The 26,346-nt window shown below is 42.1% G+C and overlaps 2 protein-coding genes across 2 annotated transcripts in view; both read right to left on the reverse strand.

Moving 5' to 3' along the window:
• Positions 1-26,346, reverse strand: part of LOC307107914 (uncharacterized protein) — a gene marked incomplete at both ends in the record, with an annotated part of 48,074 nt that overhangs the window by 15,973 nt on the left and 5,755 nt on the right. The gene's annotated exons all lie outside the window — the stretch shown is intronic.
• On the reverse strand, positions 18,414-19,361 carry OR6B1 (olfactory receptor family 6 subfamily B member 1; the record flags this gene model as incomplete). The annotated part of the gene is made up of 1 exon (XM_079786618.1): positions 18,414-19,361. Exon 1 carries the CDS (start codon positions 19,338-19,340, stop codon positions 18,414-18,416), a length of 927 nt encoding a protein of 308 aa, XP_079642744.1. The 5' UTR covers positions 19,341-19,361.

Genomic DNA, 26,346 nt, shown 5'->3' on the forward strand with positions numbered 1-26,346 from the left:
TCTAACATGAATTTAATTTATCTAATTTTTTACAAAACAAAACTGCCCTTGCATATTCCAGAAAATCTTTTGACTATTAGTAGCTTATGGCTTATTTTTTTTCCCCCAGAGGGATTTGAGGAATTCTTTAGCTTTAGGTCATAAACTGAAGGCTCTTTATAAAATTCCATCAGAGATATCATGTCAGTGTCTCTCCTGCCTCATCTGTCTATAACTTGAATCCATCCCAGGTTCTTCCATTTACCTTGACCCCAACTCCGTTCCACTGGCATATTTGATAGATGGTGAGCATGAAAACCAATGGAAACACAAGGTCAAGTAACTCAAAAGAATTGCTCATTTCAGCAATAAATATCAGTCTGTTCCATTACTTAGCTTCATGGACCCAAACTTAGTTCTACAAAAGAGTTTGATTTAAATGTTTTTCATCATGAATTCATTAATCCGTTCAATTAAAAGTCCGATCTGGTTTGTGTACGTATAAGCATATATACACATTCTTTGTGTGCTGATTTCCTGGGGTGAGGGGACCACCTGCCATATCGTCAGGTTAATTAAAGACCTGAAGTAGCCTGAGTCTGGGGCTAGGGATGGTGAGAGTACTTATGTTCCTCACTGCAGTGCTCCAGCTCATAGCTGACAGGACAGAGTTGAGAGGCCCAAAGTCTACACTCATATATGAAATTAATTGGAAAAGCCTTAACCAGTGACCTGTTCAGTCTTTTTGGAGTCCTCTCCCTTTGATCTTCCCTCCCTCAGTGGCTGTGACTGAATCTAGCAATTGTAAATTGAAAGGTATGGACACCTCTGAGCCTGCCCAGAGAAATCACCTCTAGGGTTTCTCAGTTTTCTTGTCCTCTTTCCAGCTCCCAGAGCTCCTGTAACGTCAGTTATTTCACGAGAGAACCTCAGGGTCCATGAGCCATTTAGAGAACTCATTAAAAAGACACAGTTGGAAAGTTGCCTCAAGCACCTTGATCAAGATTTAGTTTTTAAGTTTTAATTGATCTCAAAGGAATGGAAGCTACTTCAAGAGCTAAAAAGTAAGTGTCAGAAAAAAAATCTCCTTGTGGAGTTCATTAAAACTTTGCCACTCTTAATTATATCAGGAGCACTCTCAGCAGGCAGCTGCTCAGGAGACCATGGAGGCGCGTGGCCTTTGGGGGAAAGCCCTGGTTGCTCAGCAGTGAAGCCCCACAGTTAATGCTTCAGTGGTGTGTGGAGACACCCTCCTTGGAGGCTGAAGCTCAAAGCATCTTATCAATGGGCTGAGTGCTTTTCCCATCCACACATTTAGGTAAGAGAATAACAAACCAAATAAACTGTAATATATTCCAGGCATAGTACTAAGACCTTTCTATGAGTTATTACCAATCATCAAAATAACATTTAAAAGTGAATATTTCTTTCCTTCCTGTTTATAGAAAAAAGAAGCAAGTTCAATTAAGTGAAAAACCTCATCTGAGGTCACATAAGTGACAGCTCCCAAATTTAAAACTGATTCTAAAGCCTTTTACATTTTTCTGCTGACAGAATCCAGCATGATCTAGTATTCTCTCTTTAGAACTACTCATCCTTCCAAACAACCATCCTATTTATTTCTTCTTTGGCAACAAGGAAGACCAAACGGGGCAACATTAACTCAAGACATAATGATAAAAGATAGAAGCTAGAACTTCTTTGAATTAACATTATTCCAAAATTAACATTTCCTGCTGCTAGCATATGTCAGTCCCAGTTGCTATTAACCCCAGGTCTGAGTCCACCATCTCCCTGTCATTGTCCATTTAGACGCCTTTGCTGGTTCACTAATACAACAGAATCTTTCTGAATAGATAGATACCAAATTGATGTCAAATTAGTCAACCCTCTCAGTTCTGTAAGCGTCAACTAATACCCAAGACATGGAGGAATGCTTGGGTTCATAAGCTACAGTGTTTGTCTGGGTCTTCCAAGAGCTGACGCTCAGACAAGATTGGATGTGCAAGGGAAACACCATGAGGAAAAGTGAGGAGGAATCCAGTGGAGGCTTGGAGAGCCATTTGATGAAGGTCTGATTCCTGTGAAGGGAGAGAGAAGAGAACAAGCCATTTGTATTACCTAGACTCACAGCTGGAAACATGGTTCACTCAAATTTGGTAATCTGAAGAAAGTTTAATCCAGGATAGTGCAGAATCCTGGGCTGGTAATAAAACTCCTTTACAAACTGTAGGCCTAAAGAAGAGGAGATTGCTGTTACTAGGACTTGGAGACAAAAAGGAACATGTAGAAAGAGTGACCTGATAGAAACTGGAATCCTAAATCAATTGGACCAGTCCACAATGAACCTGCAGGAAATGAATAAACACTAGAACTCCCTCACCTCCCTCTCCCCAAGCTCCTGTCTTTCTTTCCAATGGACCAAACCCAACAAGAAGCCAGAGGGCAGTGAAGCCCCAGGGTGTGGTCTTAATAAACACAGAGCAGGGCAGAAAAGGTGAAGTGTAGATATGGAGGGGCAAAGGAAGGATGTTCACAGAGCATTTGATTTGTATGTTTATCAGAACTGGCCATGAATTTGGATTCTGTCAGATCAGAAACCTCAAGGGAATTTCACACATGTTGTATTTACAAATATTTACTTATAGATATAAATAACATTTTAAATAGTCATGAAAGGTACATGAGGTAATAGTGATGAGAAGCAGGAGAGAAAATTCTTCAGAAAAGGATGTAAACTAATAGTTGTGAAAAGTAATGACAGAATTTGAAAATAACAATTTTGCAGCCTACCTAGTAATTGATTCAGACAGTCAATGGATGCTAAAATTATTGGCTGAAATACTGTTAGGAGACAGGTTCTTCACATGATCTCCAAGACTCAAACTGCAGGATATTAATTCATTTCAAAGAAGAACAATGTTCCTTTATGATGCAGAATCTGGTGGAAACACTTAACCAAATCACCAAATTTAACATTATTGATAATGGGCAGACTGACCTCCTATGCCTCCTGATACAATACACTCCACAGAACACAACATAGTCTATGTAGAATTCCTGTAAAAAAAAAAGTGTTATCTGAATCTAGATATGATGAATCAAAATTTCAGGATATTTTACAAAACAACTAGCCTTGCCGAAACCGGTTTGGCTCAGTGGATAGAGCGTCGGCCTGCGGACTGAAAGGTCCCAGGTTCGATTTCGGTCAAGGGCATGTACCTTGGTTGCGGGCACATCCCCAGTGGGGGTTGTGCAAGAGGCAGCTGATCGATGTTTCTCTGTCATCGATGTTTCTAGCTCTCTATCCCTCTCTCTTCATCTCTGTGAAAAATCAATAAAATATATTTAAAAAAAAAACAACTAGCCTGGACTCTTCAAAACTGAAAGACAAAGGTGGAGGAAACCCTTTGAGATTAAATGAAAACAAAGAGATAAAAAAAACTAAATGACTGTATGATCTCTGATTGGACGCTGAATTGAAAAACAACAACAACACCAGAGTCATTAGTAGATAATATTATTGTATTGATGTTAAATTCTGTGAGTGTGATAATGGTATTGTGTTTAATATTTGTTTTTAGGAAGTACATGCTAAATTATATAGGGGTGATTAAGTGCATGTGTATTACTCTATTACAGTTAACCATAATGTCTAAATTATACTTCTAAATGGTTCAGCAAAAATATATACTAGCAAATCATATATATTTATTTTGTATGTATCATTACATAATTATATATAATATATAGTAATGTTTTATATATAAATTTATAAATATTTTAAATAAATATATGATATTTATTAATGGTACATATAACATTTATGGTAATAAATATTATATATATATATATATATATATATATATATACACACACACACATATATATAGACATATATATGTGTGTGTGAATATATATACATCTACTTTTGCCCCACCCTGTAAGGTTATATATATATATCAGTTATATTAATATATTTATTAATGGTACATATAACATTTATTGTAATAAATATTATATATATGTATACACACACACATATATATAGACATATATATGTGTGTGTGAATATATATACATCTACTTTTGCCCCACCCTGTAAGGTTATATATATATATAAGGTTATAATATATATATAACCTTACAGGGTGGGGCAAAAGTAGATGTACAGTTGTGAGTATGCAAAAGTTTATTCTTATATTATTAATGTTATTTGATTATTGTATTATTTTCTATACTAGAGGCCCGGTGCATGAAACTCATGCATGGGAGCGGGGGGTGTCGCTCAGCCCAGCCTGCACCCTCTCCAAGCTGGGACTCCTCGAGGAATGTCCGACTGCCTAAACATCCCTCTCACAATCCAGGACTGCTGGCTCCCAACCACTCGCCTGCCTGCCTGCCTGACTGCCCCTAACTGCTTCTGCCTGCCAGCCTGATCACCCCCTAATCACTCCCCTCCCAGCCTGATCAATGCCTAATGGCTCCCCTGCCAACCCAATTGCCCCTAACTGCCCTCCCCTGCAGGCCTGGTCACCCCCAACTGCCCTTCCCTGCAGACCCGGTCACCCCTAACTACCCTCCCCTGCAGGCCTGATCACCCCCAACTGCCCTCCCTTGCAGGCCTGGTCCCTCCCAACTGCCCTCCCCTGCTGGCCTGGTCACCCCCAAATGCCCTACCTTGCAGTCCTGGTCCCCTCTAACTGCCCTCACCTTCAGGCCTGGTTGCCCCCAACTGTCCTCATCTGCAGGCCTGGTTGCCTGCAACTGCCCTCCCCTGCCAGCCTGGTCCCCCCTAACTGCTCTCTCCTGCTGGCCTGGTTCCCCACAACTGCCCTCCCCTGCAGGCCTGGTCCCCCTGCAACTCCCCTCCCCTGCAGGCCTGGTCCTCTCCAACTGCCCTCCCCTGCAGGCCTGGGTCCCCCCCCCCAACTGTCCTCCCCTGCAGGCCTGGTCACCCCCAACTGCCCTCCTCTGATGGCCCGGTCACCCCTAACTGCCCTCCCCTGCTGGCCATCTTGTGGTAGCCATCTTGTGTCCACATGGGAGCGGCCATCTTTGACCACATGAGGGCGTCCATCTTGTGTGTTGGAGTGATGGTCAATTTGCATATTACTCTTTTATTAGATAGGATTATTAGATAGGATGAACAATTATATACCTACTTTTGCCCCACCCTGTATATATTCCCCTCCTTAACTTCAGCACTCTTGACTAAATAATTTTGGACTGGATAATATGTTGCTGTGGAGGGCAGTCCTACACATTATGGGATGTTTAGCAGCAACCCTGGTCTCCTATCAGATGCCTCTCTCCTCCATTCATAACAATCAAAATTATCTCCAGACATTGTCATATGTCCCCTCAGGAATGGGCACAGAGTGTCACTATGATATACAGAGAACTATCAAGAGAAAAGCAAGAGAGATAGATGATAGGCATATAGTATAGTAGATAGATAGATATTTAGATAGATGATAGATAGATTGATAGATGATAGATGATAGATAAAAATATGTCAAAATACTAACAATTAGCAATTATTAAGTATAAGAAGAGGAGATATAGGTATTTGTTATATTAATCTTTCCAAAATTCTGTAGATTTAAAAATTTCACAATAAAAAATCAGGGAAAAGTTAAATAATATATCATTCTGTGACCATATGTGAGCCTCTAGTCTTTCCATTGTTCTACCTTTTCTTCTATTAGTTTTCACTGCTTCTCTGAGCCTACTTAGACCCTACATTCCATCATTTTAACAAATGTTTTTAATAAATCATCCCAATGGTACATATATACAATGGAATACTACTCAGCCATAAGAAAAGATGAAGTACTGCCATTTGTGACAACCTGGGTAGATCTTGAGAATAGCATGCTAAGCGAAATAAGTCAGACAGAAAATGTTAAGAGCCATATGATTTCACTCAGATGTAAGATATAAAACTAAAAGCAACAAATGAACAAAGAAGAAAAGCAAACAAACAATAATTCATAGACACGGACAACAGTGTGTTGGTTACCAGAGGGAAGAGGGGTGAGGGAGTAATAAAGGGTAGAAGGTGTCAAATATATGGTGACAGAAGATAATTTGACTTCGGGAGATGGGTATATAATGCAATATATAGATTATGTATTTTAGATATGTACACTTGAAACCTATGTAATCTTACTAATGTCACTCCAATAAATTTGATAAAAATACAATAAAATAATTTGCACAACAAAAAATAAAATATACAACATAATTCTTTAAAGTTATCAATCTACCAAGCTTAACATAAAATCAGATGATAGAAATCAGAACATTTTAGTCATAGCAATAAATGTAAAGAGACTTAAACTCACTTATTTTCTGTTTTTGTTGTTGTTGTTATTGTTGTTAATCAAGGTTTTTTTTTCCATTGATTTTTTTTTTAGAGAGAGTGGAAGGGAGCAGGAGAGACAGAGAGATAGAAACATCTATGTAAGACACATCGATTCGTTGCCTCCTGCACACACCCCAATCAGGGCCGGGGATTGAACCTGCAGCCAAGTTAAGTGCCCTTGACCAGAACTGAGCCCATGACCCATCAATACTTGGGACAATGTTCTGACCACTGAGCAAAACCGGCTAGGGCTAAGCTCACTTATTAAAAGAACTTAGAGATTGGATCAAAACACAAAGCTCAGCCCTAGCTGGTTTGGCTCAGTGGATAGAGCATCAGCTTGTGGACTGAAGGGTCCCAGGTTGGATCCCAGTCAAGGACACATGCCCAGATTTCAGGCTCCATCCCCAGTAGGGGGCATGCAGGAGGCAGCCAATCAATCATTCTCTCTCATCTCTGGTGTTTCTCTCTCTCTCTCTCTGAAATCAATAAAAAGTTATATATTTTAAAATGCTCAATTTTATGGTGTTCTCATGAAACATAGTTAAAACAGAAAGATTCGGCATATCTAGAAAGAAAAGCATGAGTTGTAATCTTAATATCAGACAAGGTATAATGTAGACGCAAAAAAATCATTAATAAATTATATAACATCAAGAAACAAAATCAGCACAGACAATATAATAGTTATAACCATGTAGCTACTAATGAAATAAGGTCAATCTTCATAAAGCAAAAACTACAAGCTATTTGAAGATTAATGGCAAGAAAAAGCAGAAGCAGTAGAAGACATTAATTTATCCTGCTCAGCCCTATCAGATCACTAAAAATAATTTAAGATGTAGAGGACTATAAGCAGCTTAATTAATAAAGTATATATCCTATATAATAAAGAGGTAATATGCAAATTTACCATCACTCCAACACACAAGATGGCCGTCCCCATGTGGTCAAAGATGGCCAACCCCATGTGGACACAAAATGGCTGCCACAAGATGGCCAGCAGGGGAGGGCAGTTGTGGGTGATCAGGCCAGGAGGGGAGGGAAGTTGGGAGGGACCAGGCCTGCAAGGGAGGGCAGATGGGGGTGATCAGGCCTGCAGGGGAGGGAAGTTAGGGGTGACCAGGTCTGCAGGGGATGGCAGTTGGGGGCAACCAGGCCAGCAGGAGAGAGCAGTTAGGGGTGACCAGGCCTGCAGGGGAGGGCAGTTGGGGGGACCAGGCCAGAAGGAGAGGGCAGTTAGGGGCAATCGGACCAGCATGGGAGGGCGTGAGGGGCAATCCGGCTGGCAGGGGAGGGAATTTAGGGGTGACTGGGCCAGCAGGGGAGGGCAGTTGGGGGTGACCAGGCCTGGAGGGGAGGACAGTTAGGGGCAACAAGGCCAGCAGGGGAGGGCAGTTAGGGGTGACCAGGCCAGAAGGGGAGGGCAGTTAGGGGCAATCAGGTTGGCAGAGGAGCAGTTAGGCATCAATCAGGCTGGGAGGCGAGTGGTTAGGGGTTGATCAGGCTGGCAGGCAGAAGTGGTTAGGGGCAATCAAGCAGGCAGGCCAGTGAGTGGTTGGGAGCCAGCAGTCCTGGATTGTGAGAGTGATCCCAGATTGGGAGGGTGCCGGCTGGGCTGAGGGACACACACTCCCATGTGTGCATTTCGTGCACCAGGCCTCTAGTAATTAATATTTTACTGACTCTCAATCCTGAAAGCAGATAATGAATCTACTTTTCAAAGAGAAAAGGAAAAAAAGAAAGAGAAAGAAAAAAAAAAAGGAGAAAAAGGCCACATATAAGGTGCCAAAGACTACTAATTTCAAATAATAGAACTAATACAGGCACTATTTTCCAAGAAAAAATTTAAAAATAGAACATACTAATAAAATAAGAACAATGAAATTCCACGGTATCTTAAAATTTTAACACAATGTGTGAATACTCTGTGAAGGAAACTTCAAAACACTGCTTAGTGATGCAACAACCTGAACGAAAGGAAAATGTATCATCATTTTGAATAGAAAGACTGAGCATTATAAGTATTCCAATTCCCCTAAGCAATTCAGTAAATATAAAGCAATCCCAAAGGAGATTGCTTTTTAATTAGATAGGGTGATGCTAAAATCATACAGCAAAGTCAAAAGCATGAACAACCAGAAAATTATATAAAAGAAGAATTACAAGGAAGATCAACCTTTTTGTATTTTCAAATTCCTTAAAATTTTAGTAATTAAAGTGTGTTACTGGTGCACAACTAGAGAGATATGTCAGGGATCAGGATAAAAAAATTGTAAATAAACAAATGTGCATTGGAATTTTGTTTACCATGAAAATGTATCTCAAATCAGTGACACAAAAATTGATTACACAATAAATGTGCTGAAATCACTAAGTGTACTGGAAAAATAATAAAACTGAATTTACATCTCTCACTTCATATAGTTACATCTGCCAGATGTCCAAATCCATCCCCAAGACATGGATGGGGAAGCAAGGAAAACTTTTTCACTATATGCTCTTGAATTTTAAACCATGTAAGTGCATAAATGTTTTTTAAAAGTAAAATACAAAGATACTTTTTTATTATATTGTTTTGAAATAGTGTATTTTTCTTATTATAAAGGTAACATATGTTTTAGAAATGTGAGGAATATAGAACATATAGAAAATGCTCAAGCCAAAAAAAACCCCCCCATAAATACCAATAAATGGCAATCAGCCTCGTTATTTCATCTTATTTTTATGCTTCTATTTAACTTATTCATTTAATTACACTGACTTAAATCATATATAATATTCAATAATATTGAATGATTTAGGCATAATATTTTTTACTTAATTTTATGCCACAGTTTTTTGCTTTCATTTCTAATCTTCACTCAAGGACATGCTGAGAGAGAGAGAGAGAGAGAGAGAGAGAGAGAGAGAGAGAGAGAGAAAAACATCTATGTGCAAGAGAAATATGGATTGGTTGCTATATGCTCCCCAACTGGGGATCAAAACCACAACCCAGGTACATGCCCTGCTTTTCCTTGCCATTAATCCTCAAATAGCTTGTAGTTTTTGCTTTACGGAACCAGTTACCTGAAATACACTTTTTGTACCAATATATTATCCTTTAGTGAATCTTATTCTAAGCAACAAGTGCTCAATCATATAATATTGGAGTATTTGTCTTTTTTTTTCTCATATATATTCATAATTTTTAATCTAACCACTATAATCTATCCTAATGTATAAAAACCCAGGGTCTGTAACAACCAACCAAAGGCTCAACTGAACACCGGAAGTCAGTCCTGTAGTCAGTGCTGGGTTGTTGTGGAGACCCAGCACTGACTGCCAGGGGCTGCAGATCAGGCCCGGAGAGAGGCCTGAAGAGAGAGGCAGGGTCTGATCTGCAGCCTCCATGGCAGCTGTTGATCAGCAGTTGCCTCTCTCTTTCTCTCCAGACTTCGCCAGCAGCCACACCTCTGTTTCTCTCTGGGCCTCTGCGGGGGCTGCTGATCAGCCCCACCTCTCTGATCAGGCCCAGAGATAGGCCCAGAGATGCTGACTGGCATAGAAACTGACCAATCAGAACTAAATCTGGGTGAACTGTGAGGAGCCAATGGCTGCCTAGGAGGCAGAGTTTTTGACACTGACTGGCATAGAAACCGACCAATCAGAACCAAATTGGCCAGCAGGGGAGGGCAGCTGGGGGCAAGATCAGGTCATCAGGGGAGAGCAGTTGGGGTGATCAGGCAGGCAGGCAGAGAGGTTAGGGGTGATCAGGCAGGCAGACAGAGGGGTTTGGGGCAATCAGGCAGGCAGGCAGTTAGGGGTGATCAGGCAGGCAGGCAGGTGAGTGGTTAGGAGCCAGCAGTCCCAGATTGTGAGAGGGATGTCCAATTGGAGAGGGAGCAGGTTGGGCTGAGGGAACCCACCCCCTCCATGCATGAATTTCGTGCACATGGCCACTAGTCTATAATAATAAAAGCGTAATATGCTAATTAGCCCGGATGTCCTTCCGGACGACCTTCCAGATCAGGGCTTCGAGGGAAGCCCGGATCCCAGGTGTCAGAGGGAAGCTGGTATATATATATATATATATATATATATATATATATATATATATATATATATATATATGCCTAAGTGACCATTCGACCGTTTGACTGGTAGCTATGATGTGCACTGACCACCAGGGGGCAGATGCTCAACATACAGGCATGGAAACATGGAACAGACTGATGAATCTCAGAGGGAAGGGAGGAGGGTGGGGAGAGATTAACCAAAGATCTTATGTGCATACTAGATGCCCGGTGGGGTCCCTTGGCCTGGCCTGTGGGGATTGGGCCAAAACTGGCAGTCCAATATCCCACAAGGGGTCTTAGATTGTGAGAGGATGCAGGCCAGGCCGAGGGACCCCACAGGTGCACAAATCCATGCACCGGGCCTCTAGTTTAAAATAATTTTAATTACAAACTCCAAGATATTACCTTTCAATACATTCACCATACTCACTCAATTTATTGATTCAATTTTATGGTTTATTGTTTACCTTCTCACATCAAATTGATTGAAAACACTTTTTAATATTTTATTTGTACCAGCCTTCATTTCACTTTAAATAGTCAATGTACTCTTATGTCATCTTATTCCTATGGCCATTGTCCCCTAAATATGTCTTGTTCTGTCTTTTCCATTGCATTAAATGTTCCTTGCTTCTCTAGCTGCCAAAATCCTGCACAGCTTTCAGGATTTAACACAACTTTCACCTCCTCTAAAAAACTTTATTTTTTTATTCACTGAAATCTTAGCAAATTTTTTTTAACCTTATGAATTTATAAAAGTTTTTGTCTGTATATTTTATCAGGAAAGTATTACTTATATTAAGTAATTCAAATATTTTATTGTCACCTTTTACATATCAATGCCTTATGTCCCCATGTCAGTAGTAAGTTATGTGAGTGTATGAACAATGCTTTATTATTCTTAGTATCTCATCTAAAAGTTTATTTCATATAATAGGAGCTCTGCCTTATGCAGACATTAAGAAACACCTTAAGCCGAAACCGGTTTGGCTCAGTGGATAGAGCGTCGGCCTGCGGACTGAAAGGTCCCAGGTTCGATTCCGGTCAAGGGCATGTACCTTGGTTGTGAGCACATCCCCAGTAGAGGGTGTGCAGGAGGCAGCTGGTCGATGTTTCTCTCTCATCGATGTTTCTGGCTTTCTATCCCTCTCCCTTCCTCTCTGTAAAAAATCAATAAAATATATTTAAAAAAAATAGTAGCAAGTGTTTCCTCTCTTAAAAAAAAAAAAAGAAAAGAAAAAGAAACACCTTAAATTATCAAAATCCCAGTTTATCAACTTGTATAATTAAGGACTCAGACTAACTCTGCAATGCCAATTATTGAAGCATTTCTCATACTTCCCACTAGATGGTACCAACACCAAATAAACACTACTTGAGCAAATGAACTATTTTTTTGAGTTATAAAAATGAATAATCAGAAAAGGTAGCCTGTGTGTACAACAGTTATAATTTATGGAATAAAATGATAATTTATAATTATAAATGATAAAATTACCGAATGATAGATTTTTTTAACTGGAGAGATGTCTGTTAATAAATAATTTTATGAGTATTCCCCAAAAAACATTATTTCGAGTAATGGTTATAAAATCAATTCAAAATACCTTATTTCACAAGTATTTACTGAGTGCCTACCCTGTACAAAAATATGATAGTTTGAGGCTACACAAAGACAAATCATACATAGCTGCACTTATAAAGAAAATGAGACCTGCATTTTTAAAACCATAATAGAAGTGAAAAAATGGGAACGTTCAGAAGGCACAGGTATTACTTCAGTTGCAGAAATCAGCATTGGCCTTCATGGGAATTTGATATTTTAGATGAATTTTGAATTATGGATTCAATTTGTTGTGTCATAAAAAAAAAGGAAAGCAGGTTGAAGCAGATAGACAGTGAAGGATACTGAGTTTCAAACTGAGGTCTTTGGACTTTATTCAGTAGATAATGAGGCAAAATCGAAGAGTTTCCACACAGAGTTTCATAATCAGAACTATGTTTGTAAAAGTGTGTCTGCTCACAGAAAGATTGTATGAGCTCACTTATAAATGGAACCTAAAACAGTCATATACATGGGAGCACAGAGTAGGGTGGTGACTGACAGGGGGTGGAGGAAGGGAGAAATGGGGAGTTGATGATCAAAGTGTACAAAGTCTCAGTAATAAAAATTTTAAAAAGCTCAGGAAGTCTACCACACAGCATAGTGCCTATAGCTAACAATACTACATTGTATACTTGAAATTTTCTAAGATAATAGACCATATGTTAAGTGCTCTGATTACAAAAATAACAATAATGATTAATAATAATAAAAAGGGAGCAGAAGAAACTTTTGGGGTGGTGGATATGCCTATGACCTTTGTGGTGGTAACAGTTTCACAGGTATATACTCATTGAGTTATATATATTAAACATGTACAGCACTTTACATGTCAATTATACTTCAGTACAATGTCTTTTGGTGTTTGTTTTTAAAAAGGTACTATTGGTTGTGTGGCTATTTGATGAGAATGAAAGGAAGGAAGATATGACAGTACATTCACATGAAGGTTATAATGGCTTGAAGATGAATGATGGTGGGCGATGGATTTATGGCATCAAGGTGATAAGGAAGAATAGATTCAAGTGGAGGGCTAGGAAATGAAAACAAAAATAATAACTGGATAACAACTTGAGAAAACTGCAGCCAGTTTTAGTTTTGTGTACTATGAGGGAATGAAAGATCATTAATTTTGAACATCCTGAGTTTTAGCAACTGACACTACAACTTCTCTCAATACATCTGTTTGGGGGGTTTCTGCTCCATAACAGCAGCAGTCCCGATTCCTGTTTTTGTTTGTTGTTTGTTTGTTTGTTTTGGCACGCTGCATGTGTGCTCATGATTTGGAAAGCAACTATATCTGTTGGGTAAGTGTTGTACCTGCAGCACCACCTAAAGCAAGTTATTCAGAGCTGGGTCTCTGATGAGTCTGTCAGCAACAGCTACAGAATTGTGTAGATCTTTTGGATTCTTCTCCTAAGGAACCTTTTCGAGACATTTAGAGTAGTATTAGAGAAATGCCCCACGTGGCCCCAGTAAACTTCTTTGTCCTTATGTCCCTTTCCTTTTTTCTCAAAAGCAGAAACTCTCGCCCTAACTGGTTTGGCTCAGTGGATAGAGCGTCAGCCTGCGGACTGAAAGGTCCCGGGTTCGATTCCAGTCAAGGGCATGTACCTTGGTTGCAGGCATATCCCCAGTAGGAGGTGTGCAGGAGGCAGCTGATCGATGTTTCTCTCTCATCAATGTTTCTAACTCTCTATCCCTCTCTCTTCCTCTCTATAAAAAAATCAATAAAATATATTTTAAAAAAAAAGCAGAAACTCTCCCTTTATTAAGTTCCACTTAGATTCACGATGTTAATCAAGCACTAACCACACACCAGGAGCTGTGACAGACTTCAGGGGCACAAAGACGTTAGACAAGATGCCTGCTCCTTTGAGCTCAGAGAAGAGAATGCAGGACACAGACTGTGCCTCTGCAGGAATGGGAGGCCCCAGTGAGTAAGGTTCCTGGAGGAAGTGATGCCTAAATTGAACTAGAAAAAAAAAATAAAAAAAAATGCCTAACCACATAAATGAAGATGAGGAATGTTTTAAGCACAGGAAATGTACACAAGACGGGGAAGCCTTGTCGTATTTTAAAAACGACAGGAAGATGGAGAACGTAAGGCGCTGGCGGCAGGATCAGGCCCTGCCCTTGGGGGGGGGGGGGGGGGGCAGGTGCTGAGATGGAAGCAGCAGTGGAACACAGCAGAGCACCCAGGACCAAGTGGAGGAACCCAACCGTCTTTGCAGCTGGTGGAGAGAAACACTGACGTGTCTTAAAGAGGAGTAGACAGGAGCTCATTAGCATTTTAATTTAGGGAGGAATTATTTTACCTTAGAAACAGCAATAGAGCACTTACTAAACAGAAAATAAGAGGTAAGTGAAAAAGGAGGAGGAGGACCAGGGGGAGAAGGCAGAGATGCAGAAAACATGCCATCCATCCACTCCGAGACAAACACTTTTTTTTTTACCTTTTTAAAATTTTTTTATTGATTAAGGTATTACATATGTGTCCATATCCCCCCATTGTTTCCCCCCACACACTCCCGTACATGCCCTCACCCCCCTGCTGTCTCTGTCCGTTGGTTATGTTTATATGCAGGCATACAAGTCCTTTGGTTGATCTCTCCACCTTATTGTATCTATGCCTGCCTATGTTTTCCTTATTTATGATTGACCACATGATCTCAGCACACCACGGGAATATTTCAGTGTCTCAGTGTAGACATAAGCAAAACGCTGTAAATGTGAAATATGTTTTATGCAAACTTATAACTGCTGCTTTGGCCAGCTCTGGGTTCTGAAGCCTTGCTGTTACTATGACAACCTGCGCAGCACAAGGCAAGGTTGATGAAGTTGCTCTGATTTTCATATCAAAAACCACAGCCAGGCTTCGGGCACAATCTGTCGTACACCAGGAATCTGAAACTACCTAAATTTCATATTTCAGTAGAACCTGTTTCCCCTCTGCATATACTTTGGAGTCATAACAGGGCCAATCCATAGATGCTTCTGAACCTCAGAATAATCTGATAATGAACAAAAGGAAAATAATTCTGTACTAGTATATACTTAACCACTCATTGTTATTCTGCCTTGATATTCTGTATATACTTAACCAGTCATTGTTATTCTGCCTGTGAGAACCTTAGTAAAATGTGAGAGCAAGCAAGTTCAGGAGGTAGCTGCCTCAGTTCTCTCAATCTCTGTTGGACTATGAATCCTTCATTTGACTAATATTTGACCCACCTACTCTCTCCTCTGCATCTCTAAACTTATCAATGCTTCTCTTTTCACGGAAGTACACATATCCTATACATGCATGTATCTTTATGGTATCACATGGCACATCATTTTTTGAACTACTTAGTGAACCACTTTTCACCTCTGTAATATCTTATGAGCCACTTTCCATGTCTTTTTTTCAAACTACGTTTTATTTCATAAGGACATATCATATGTTAATCCACCCAACTCTATTTTGTTTAACATGCTGCAGTTTTGAAGCTTATGGTGAGAACTGGGGTAGCAAGTCCATGAAGCAGGCTAATGATGCCAGGAGCACAGTAAAACTTGTAGTGTAATAAATCCAATTTAGACATTTATACTAAAAGAATGTGTACATGTGGAATGGGATGCTCATTGCAATGTTGTTTACAACATAATAATTGAAAAATTAAAACTGGCATGTTTTTTTTCTTTTTAAAAAATATGTTTTATTGATTTTACAGAGAGGAGGGGAGAGGCATAGAGAGTTAGAAACATCGATGAGAGAGAAACATTGATCAGCTGCCTCTTGCACACCCATGTTGGTCCTAACCAGTTTGGCTCAGTGTATAGAGAGTCAGCCCTCGGACTGAAGGGTCCCAGGTTCGAGTCTGGTCAAGGGCTTATACCTTGGTTGCAGGTTCCATCCCCAGTAGGGGGGCGTGCAATATTCCCGTGGTGTGCTGAGATCATGTGGTCAATCATAAATAGTGGCCCTGCCCTGTTCCACTGCCACACATATAGTCTCTGACAAATAAATAATGAACATGTGCCAATATTTATTTAACCTGCTAGTAAGAGAAACAGCAGGAAAACCAAAGAGATTGTTCCAACAGCATTCAGGAACAGAAATTTATATAGTCAGTCAGGAAAAGAATATCCAAATAAGATAATTGCATTCTGGTGAACTTTTTTAAAATTAATCTTTATTGTTCAGATTATTACAGATGTTCCTCCCCACCCCCCCATAGCTTCCCTCCACGCAGTCCCCCCCCCAGACCCTCGCCCCCCGTTGTCCTCATCCATAGGTGTAAGCTCTTTGTTCAATCTCTTCCCGAACCCCCATACCCTCTTCCCCCCCGAGAATTGTCAGTCTGCTCCCTTTCCATGCCCCTGATTCTATGACATTTACCAGTTTGTTTTGTTCATCAGATTTTTTATTCATTTGATTTTTAGATTCACTTGTTGATAGATATGTATTTGTTGTCACTTTGTTGTTCATAACTTTTTATCTTTATCTTCTTCTTCCTTTTCTTAAAGAATACCTTTCAGTATTTCATATAATACTGGTTTGGTGGTGATGAACTCCTTTAGCTTTTTCTTGTCTGTGAAGCTCTTTATCTGACCTTCAATTCTAAATGATAGCTTTGCTGGGTAGAGTAATCTTACTTCAAAAGACTGAGAAAATGTTCTTGAAAGTGGTATTTATTCTTAGCTGAAAAATATTGCAAATGCCAAAAGCCATCATATTTTAAATTCTTCTAATGAAAGATTTAAATTCCCACTGACATGGGCATGCTATATGGAATATAGCTTAAAGTATAGCTCCCTTGGTCATTGACAAAACTGTTAACCAAGAGAGTGGGCATATCTGTGTACCCTTCTGTGGATTGTAGGCACGTTTGATCAGAAAGGACTAGTGTACATAGGGTGTCAGATAAACAAGTAGGAGAATTGGGAGTCACTGTAGAATAGAATGAAAATCTGTCAAATCCTAAAATTACCTCATTGCTTGTCTATGATATGTGTGGTGAGAGAGTGACTGTCAGGAGGAACTAAAAGAAAAATGAAGAGGAATGAGAACATTGAGTTCAGAAGAAGAGACAACTGATGAGGGCAAGTTTTACTCAGCAAATAATATATTTGATTATTTTATTTATCATCTGTATAGTGCTCATCCACTAGAGGATACAAACAAACATATTGTGACATCTAGAAGGAACATGTGAAAGGCAATATAAAGCAACTCTATAAGTTATGTCAGAAGACAATATCTTCCTACTAATAATAGAGTAAAATGTAAATTACCATCACTCCGCTACGCCCACGATTGGGCGGTGGGAGGCTGGGGGGCGGGACTCGGGGTGGCCTATCCGGCCATTGAGAGGCACGGATCCGCTGCCACTGAGGGGGGCGGGACTCCCGCCCCCTGCGACTCTCAACGGCCAGATCGAGGCCAGATCCGCAGCCGCTGAGGGGGCCTGCGCAGACACCCAGCTGCGCCTCTCAACGGCAGGGTAGCCAGGTGTCCGCGGCAGCCCCCCTCAGCGGCCGTTGAGAGGCGCAGGGGGTGGGAGTCCCGCCCCCTGTGCCTCTCAACAGCAGGGTAGCCCCCCTCAGCGGCTACGGACCATCAAAAGCGTGGGAGCTGGGTGCCTGTCCGCTCAGGCACCCAGCTCCCGGCGATCAAAAGCAAAAGTGTGGCAGCTGTATGCCTTTCCACTCAAGCACCAGGCCTTTCAGAAGCCTCCGCCGCGCTGGAGGCTTCTGAAAGGCCTGGTGCACTAGCGGACAGGCACCCAGCTCCCCGTGATCAAAAGCAAAAGCGTGTAGGGCACCCTACACGTGCATGATTCAATCATGCACTGGGCCTCTAGTATAATTATAAAAGGTTAACTTCACATACAGATAGCAGAAAGTGCTATCACTATTGGAAGTAGGAAGATATTTAATAGAAGGTGGTGGAAGGCCTAGAGGAGCAGTCTATACTCTGCCACCAAGACCGATTCCCAACTCAACATCCAGAATGACATTCCCGGGGTAGCATCGACCTATGAACCTGGAGGTCACAGTTTGATTCCTCTATGAGGAAGCCATCCTCAGTCTGTTGGTCTCAAAGCCCTTAATGTATGCTAGCTATCTGAACAGCTAACTCATACACTGCCATCTCTCTCTCCACCTAACTCAGTTGAGACACCTCATTTTGGGTTCCAGCTAGAGAATTCTCTATATGAGGACTATTCCCAGAGAGCACAAACCGCATGCACAGATACAGACTCAGGACATAGCCTATGGTTGATGTGGATGTGGGCATGGCCTATTAACATGAGTCCCACCCAGCTAAGGCATTAAAGGAGAAAGGAAGGAGGATGGAAGGGCAGGCAGCAAATCAAATCATGTCTTTCTAATCACTTTTAATAGTATAGTCAGATCAGATGGCCTGGCAATAGATCAGTTTCTTCAGAGCCTCCTTGACTTCTCGGTTCCTTAGGCAATAAATGAAAGGGTTGAGAGCAGGGGTGACAATGGCATAGAAGATGGAGATAACTTTGTTCAAGTTGAAGGCATGGATGACTCGAGGCCGGGCATACATGAAAATAGTGGCTGAGTAGAAGATGGTGACCACCACGAGGTGAGAGGCACAAGTAGAGAAGGCTTTCTGCTTTCCTGTGGGCATGTGTAGAACAGTGGCCAGAATATATCCATATGACAGGACAGTAATAGAGAGAGGGAAGAGTAAGATGACCAGCGCCAGGACAAAGTCCACCAACTCAGCTATGGACATGTCTGCACAGGAGAGGTTAAGTACTGGAGAGATGTCACAGAAGAAGTGATTGATGACATTGGGGCCACAGAAGCTGAGGTGAGAGATGAAGTAGATCTTAGCCAAGGAGATGCCAAAGCCAATGGCCCAGGAAGCAAGAGCCAGGTGTAAGCAAAGCCTGTGGCTCATGATGGTGGGGTAGTGCAGTGGGCGGCAGATGGCCACATAACGGTCATAGGCCATGGCTGCCAGAAGCACACATTCTGTGCACATGAGCGCGATGAAAAAGTAAAGTTGTATCATACAGTGAATGAAGGAGATGCTATTGCTCACAGACCAAAAACCAAACAGCAACTTGGGTACAGTCACAGAGATGTACCAGGTCTCCAAGAAGGACAGGTTGGCCAGAAAGAAGTACATAGGCTTGTGCAGTGGCCGGTTCTGCTTCACCAACAGGATGATGATCATGTTTTCAGCCACTGTCAAAATATAGGCCACAAGGAACATCAGGAACACTGCTGCACGCATGCCCCGGTTCCCGGGGAACCCCACCAGAATGAACTTGGTGACCCATGTCTGGTTCTCCACTTCCATATTGGAGACACAGGGCTTAGTTCTCCTGAAGAGAAAAATCACTTGATAAGACACCATGGTCCAGTTAGAACCTTCTATTCTTTGCCTTCTCTGCTAGCAATAACCATAATACATAATAGATATCATTTAGTAAAAATATATTATAAGCTAGACCATATACTGGATATATTATGTACATAATGTAATTTAATTCTCATATAGCTTCTTTATGTTATTACTAGAGGCCTGGTGCATGAATTCATGCATGGGTGGGGTCCAGCTGGCCTGCCCTGATGGGGGCTGATTGGGCCGGACAAGCAGCAGGGAGGGGATGCAGGATGTTGGAGGGGCCAACCGGGGCCCTGATCGGGCCAGTTGGCCACCTCAGTGCGCGTCATAGTGATGAGTCATTCCGTCGTTCTGGTCTCTTGACTTTTATATATATATATATAGATACCCATTTTAGTGATGAAGATATGAGACTTGGAAAAGTAGTTATTAAGTAACTTACCAAGTTCCCACTGGTAGCAGGGTAGGAATCACATTCAAGTCTAAGCTGACAGCCCATGTTCAGTCTAATATCATACGTTGTCCTTCACAATCACCCCCAAATTAAACAGTTTCAAACCCCCATGTTCCCATTGCCAATTCCAGAGAATACACCTGGCTTTCCTTGCCCATCATCCACCCAGAGCACTGGAGTTCCTCCTTACAACTCGTTTATCCTTCACCTACTATCACTTTCTTTTGCTCTACATCTATTGAAATGGACCATATCTCTGTGAGGTACCTGAGAAGGGGAGATAATAGCCATGCTTTTCAGCCCAGCCAGCATGACTCAGTGGTTGAGCATCGACCTATCAACCAGGAGGTCACAGTTCGATTCCTGGTCAGGGCACATGCCCAGGTTGTGGGCTCAATCCCCAGTAGGGGGCAGGCAGGAGGCAGCTGATCAATGATTCGCTTTTAAAATTGATGTTTTTATCTCTCTTTCCTTCTCCCTTCTTCTCTGAAATCAATAAAAAATATATAGTTTTTTTAAAAATTAGTCATGCTTTTCAGTGTTATACAGGATGGGGCAAAGTAGGTTTAAATTTTTCATATGGGAAATAATACAATGATCCTATCTAATAAAAGAGTAATATGCAAATTGACCATACCTATGCTATACCCACAAGCCATGCCCACCAGCCAATCAGGAGCAAGTATGCAAATTAACCCAACCAAGATGGCTGTAGCCACAGAGAGAGCAGAAGGCTTGGGTTTCCCCAGCAATGGAGGAAGCTAAGCTTTCCACACACATCCTGGCGGGCCCAGGCCTCCACTCAAGGCTACAAAGTTTCAATTATAGAAGATAAATAAACCCCAACAAAAATGGTGGCAGCCACGGAGCTGGAGAGAGGTTTGAGTTGCCCCCCGCGATGGAGGAAGCCAAGTTTCCACAGCCCTGGCCTGTCTTGGCCTCTGCATAAGGCTACAAAGTTTCAATTATAGAAGATAAATAAATCCCAACAAAAATGGCTGCAGCCATGGAGCGAGCAGGAGGCTTGGCTCCACTCAAGACTACAAAGTTTCAATTATAGAAGATAAATAAATTCCAGATATCAGGGCCTCTGCTTGGGTCGCCAGGGGGCATAGCCAACCTGCAAACCACCACAGGCCCCTTGCCCAGGCTGCCCCATGCCCCAAGGGAACCCCCATCCTGATCCGGAACACCCTTCAGGGCAAACCAGCCGGCCCCCACCCGTGCACCAGGCCTCTATTCTATCTAATAAAATAGTAATATGCAAATTTCCCATCACTCCAACACACAATATGGCTGCCCCATGTGGACACAAGATGGCCACCACAAGATGGCCAGCAGGGGAGGGCAGTTGGGAGGGACCAGGCCTGCAAGGAAGGGCAGTTGGGGGTGATCAAGCCTGCAGGTGAGGGCAGTTAGGGGTGATCAGGCTGGCAGAGGAGGGAAGTTGGGGGCGACTGGGCCTGCAGAGAAGGGCAGTTGGGGAGGGGGGGACTCAGGCCTGCAGGGGAGAGCAGTTGGGGGGGACCAGGCCTGCAGGGGAGGGCAGTTAGGGGCAAACAGGCTGGCAGGGGAGCAGTTAGGCATCAATCAGGCTGGCAGGGGAGTGGTTAGGGGGTGATCAGGCTGGCAGGCAGAAGCAGTTAGGGGCAGTCAGGCAGGCAGGCAGGCAGGCAGACAGGCAGGCGAGCAGTTGGGAGCCAGCAGTCCTGGATTGTGAGAGGGATGTCCGACTGCTCATTTAGGCCCAGACATCCCTCGAGGGGTCCCAGATTGGAGAGGATACAGGCTGGGCTAAGGGACACTCTCCTCCCCCCCCACCCCCGTGCATGAATTTCATGCACCAGGCCTCTAGTCATACCTAATAAAATGGTAATATGCAAATTACCATCACTCCGTTACACCCACGATTGGGCCGGCTGGAGGCACGGGGGGTGGGACTCAGGGTGGCCGATTGGCTGGCGGTAGGAGCGGGGGACGGGGACTCGCGAGTCCCCGCCCCCCGCTCCTCCCGCCGGCTTAAATGGCCGGAGCTGCTTAGGCCAGCGCTGCGGAAGACGCTGGTGGCGGAACTCGGGGTGGCCGATTGCGTGGCTGCTGGCACCAGTTTTCTGCCAGCAGTAGTTTTCCTCTGGCCACCCGCCCGATTGGAGCACCTCCCGATCGGAGTTCCTCTCGGGGTGGCCGATCGTGCTGGCGGGAGGCGCTCTGATTGGCGGGTGGCCAGAGGAAAACTGCTGCTGGCGAATAACTGGTGCCGGCAGCCAGGTGAAGGAAGTCTATTGCACGAAACTTCGTGCAACGGGCTCCTAGTTAATAAATAATAACACAAGAATAAAGTATGTGATTCATGTACTCACAACTGTAAACCTACCTTTGCCCTACTCTGTGTGACCTTGAAATATGATCCTCTCTGAAACCCAATTTCCTCTTCTGTAAGTGGAAATATTAATATTCATCCAGCTTATGCCATTATGGATCAAAACCTAAATAAAATCTTATATAAACTATAAGTAATGATAAGTGTGAAAGGGACTCTTACCTCTCCATAGGTCATTTAAGAGGTAGGTTTGGAATAAGAGAGAAGAGAGTAAATGCTATGAGCCAAGTAGAGCAGTGAGCACAAGAAATATGAACTTCCTCTTAGGAAGCTTTCAGTCCTTGGGTAGGGGTTAGAGTCCCTGGGTAGAGATTTTTTAAAAAAATAAGCAAACAAAGATAGAAATACATAATAACATTTGAGACATTTTCAGGGTTGAGTAACAGACAATGTTACTAGTGTGATTAGGAAAGGTCCCTTTGACCAATGAGGAGGTGACATTAAGGCAGGTTCGTGGCCCTTGGAAGAGCTGGGCTGGGAGAGAGGCTACCTCTGCTGTGCTGCAGAGGGCACAGAGGGACAGTGGGAAGGTGGGCAGGGCCAGGATGTGCACCATAGGGTCGTAGTAAGGGATCTGAACAGTGTTTTAATACAATGAGAAGCAAGTGGAGGATTGATGCTGGATAGGGGCACAGATGATTCATGCTCTGGAAAGATCGCCCTATGGTCGCAGCAGACTTCATGGCAGCAGGAGTGGGAGCCTGAGACTGGTTGGAAGCTAATCAGAGGTGACAGTAACCTTGACTACTGGGGCAGTTTCAGAGAAGTGGGTGGATTTAAGATATGTTTCAGAAGAGTCTTTAACAGTAATTGATGGGTTGAATATGAGGTTAAAGGAAAAAGAGAAATCAAGGAGGAATCTCATATCTGTGCTTATGACATGGATGGGATACCATTTACTACGATGGGCAAAACTTGGAATGCTTATAGGCTTATTCCTCATAGGTAAGGCCATGGCAAAGGGCAAGAAGTTGGTAGGGTTATGGTTTGATTAGTTTTAACATGAAGACTAAGTAATCAGTGCAGAAAATTCTCTAACAATAATATACTGATTACGTACTAGGTGCCAGTAAGTTTGCTAAGTACTTTTCACACAATATCCCATTAAACCCACAAAACACTACTAATGAGGTGCTGTTATTCTAATTTCACAGAAGACACTGTGATTTAGATGAACATTTCTAAGTGAGAGAGTGATGAGTCAGAATCACAGCAAAGCCGAGATCTGTCTGGCTGTGGAAGTATACACACACACACACACACATACACACACACACACACACACTGTATAGCATTCTCTTAATTACTAGGCAGCCACATAGAGATGAGAAATACCAGATTTGAGATTTGCCACCTCTTTTATACATTTAAAACTTTTGGCTATTTTAGGAAATATTTTGTAAACCTATTGAAATTTCACTATAGGCACACGCTATTATAGATAAGCCCAACTTTAATATACACATATATGACATAGTTACATATTCAATCAGACAAACAAAACAGAAATGAACATATAGAAATGCTTTGTAACTGTATCAGAGAAGAGATAATCATTGACTGAGTCTTGAAATATAAATAAGTGAGTAGGCAAGGCATTGAAGGCACATGAATGAGAGAACAAAAGCATAGAGGTATGAAACAGCCTGGCATTGTCAGGAAGCATCTCATTATGGCCTAATGGCTGTGTGAGTGGGAAAAAATATGAATGAATGAAATAGTGAAGAGAGAGAGAGAGAGAGAGAGAGAGAGAGAGAGAGAGAGAGAGAGAGAGAGAATACATAGTGTCAAGGGCTACATCATGGAGACTTTTGTATGAAATATTAAGGCATTTAAGAATTATCCTATAGTACATACAGTAAGTAACCACTGAATTTTTTTTTCAGCAGATTTTACTGTAACATCCTCATATTTCGCCCTGGCTTTTGATGTTGGAGATGGATTAGGATGGGTCACAATTACCAAACCAGAGACTGAGAGATGAAGTTGGAAGACACCCCCATAGCAGACACTTAAAGACACACACAAAGAGGAAAATCACCAGTTACAATGTTTGCTAAAGAAACACATTTAGATATACTAGTACCTGCTCACAAATCACACAAGTAATTTTGCACTCCTAAAGAAAGCTTAGTAAAATAAAATTTCCCTAGTCTTTATTAGCTAAATGAAGAGTACATAGGCATTAATTACTGCATACTAAAAAGAATTGACCATTGTCATTGTATGATTTTACTGTAAAATTTGTGGGCCTTTCCACTGATAATAATTTCTACTCCATTACAGTGTACTCAAACTTATTTCCCCCATAGCAGATTTTTACCATTGATCTAGAATCAAATATCTTAGCTTCTCTCCATTCTTATTCCTGCTGTGTATGCACCTTCCCTTAATCTTGTCCACATTCTACATAAGTAGGTTTTGAGTAATTTAAGTTTGAGGAAACATAACCTTCGTCCCTGCCGAGACGACAGCAGTTTTTGTAACCACAGTCACAAATGATTCACCAGGAAGACACAGCAGCCTGCAGTACAGAAAGTCAGAGGTGTGGGAGGATCTGCCGATTGGGATCAGAATCTGCAGCACTTATTTCTGATTCAACACCAAGAAATTCCCTCCAGAGTGGTAGGGGGAGTGTGTTCCCTCAGCTCGATACATACCTGACTGCACTAGACGTTCAAAAGATGAGATTATCAATCGATTGCTGGGAACCAAGGGTGGGTAGTAGGAAGACGTGGCAATGGAATTAACTATTTAGCACTGAAGCCACAGAGCTGTGTAGTCAGACAGTGACACTCTGGGAGGGGACACTTACCACAGCTCAGCAGCCTCTGCTGGAATAGGACGTGACAAGAAATTCTTCACTGATTCTAAAGCAGGGAGAAGTAGAAAAGAAAGGTTCAGGTACTGATCAGGTGTGAGGAACCCAGTCTGTAAAGCTGGAAGGACTGAATGGGCACAGGTTACCCAACTGCTTCCACACTGACATCCAGGACTGGAGGAGAGGTGAGCCCGGGGTCCCGGGGCCACATGTGTGCCTGATGCGGCACCAGGCGGGCTCTCTGAGCACCCTGGGGCCAGTGCACCCATCATCGTCCTGGGGGAGCTGCTCTCTTGGGCGCTTCAAGCAGTGAATATCTCTGGATTCTGAGGGCTTTATATGGGGTCAGTACTTTCCCTCCATCTCTGCAAAGACCCAAGAGGAAAGCACCATGATGATGGCAGTTCAGGTCTCTTGTGGGAGCCATGAAAAATTTCTGTTTGCCTGTTGTGACAGCCAATTTGTTTTATATAATTTTAGTTCCATGGACGAGGGAGCTACTTATGGCCAAATGCTTTGAAAAGAACCATGTTTGAATTTATTCTTTGTTCAAACATAAAGAGAAAAATATTACTACTTTTAAACCTATTTGCAGATTGTTGACTATTATTCAATCTTCAGCTTACTTGAATCAGGAAGATCATATCAGTGCTCCAAGGGAGACATTAATACCCAAAGTAGACTTATATTGCTACACTTCAGTACATTTTTAATAAAAGTTTTTGCTATAAATGCTTGTGTCATAATGTGTGCTAAATAAATTTATCCTGTGATGGGACCATCATTACTTTGTCAACTGCCTTTGGGAGCCACTTGACCAATATTTTATGTTTTGGGACAAAACTCCAGTTTACCAAACATCACTTCTCTATCATCTGCTGACCTCTGAAGCAAGCCCCCCCAGAAAGAAAAGCTGTCAGATTCACTATCCTTTCCTGAAATGGTAAATGGAGATATTTACAGTTATAAACAACTCAATCTGCCATACTTGCTTATGGCAATGAAGCAACCTTCAATATAGTTTCTCTTATAGGACTGAAGTATGAAAACCAAATTGTAGCAAATAAAAATAAGGCAATTTTTTCAGATCTCTGGCCTCAATTTATCTCAAAACCCAGGAAAAACTCTGACAGCCTCTACAGTGTATAATTGGATATTATTCACAATTTTCCAACAAGGATTTAAAATATACTGTCATGTGGTGGTCACTGATAGAAATGGAAATGAGAGTGTCTACCAAATGACAGCAGTGCTAACCAGGTCTGGTTGCCTGCTATGCTGACAGTCGGGGAGGGAGACTGGA

This window comes from Cnephaeus nilssonii (genome assembly GCF_951640355.1).
Source record: "Cnephaeus nilssonii genome assembly, chromosome: 12".
Taxonomy (NCBI): domain Eukaryota; kingdom Metazoa; phylum Chordata; class Mammalia; order Chiroptera; family Vespertilionidae; genus Cnephaeus; species Cnephaeus nilssonii.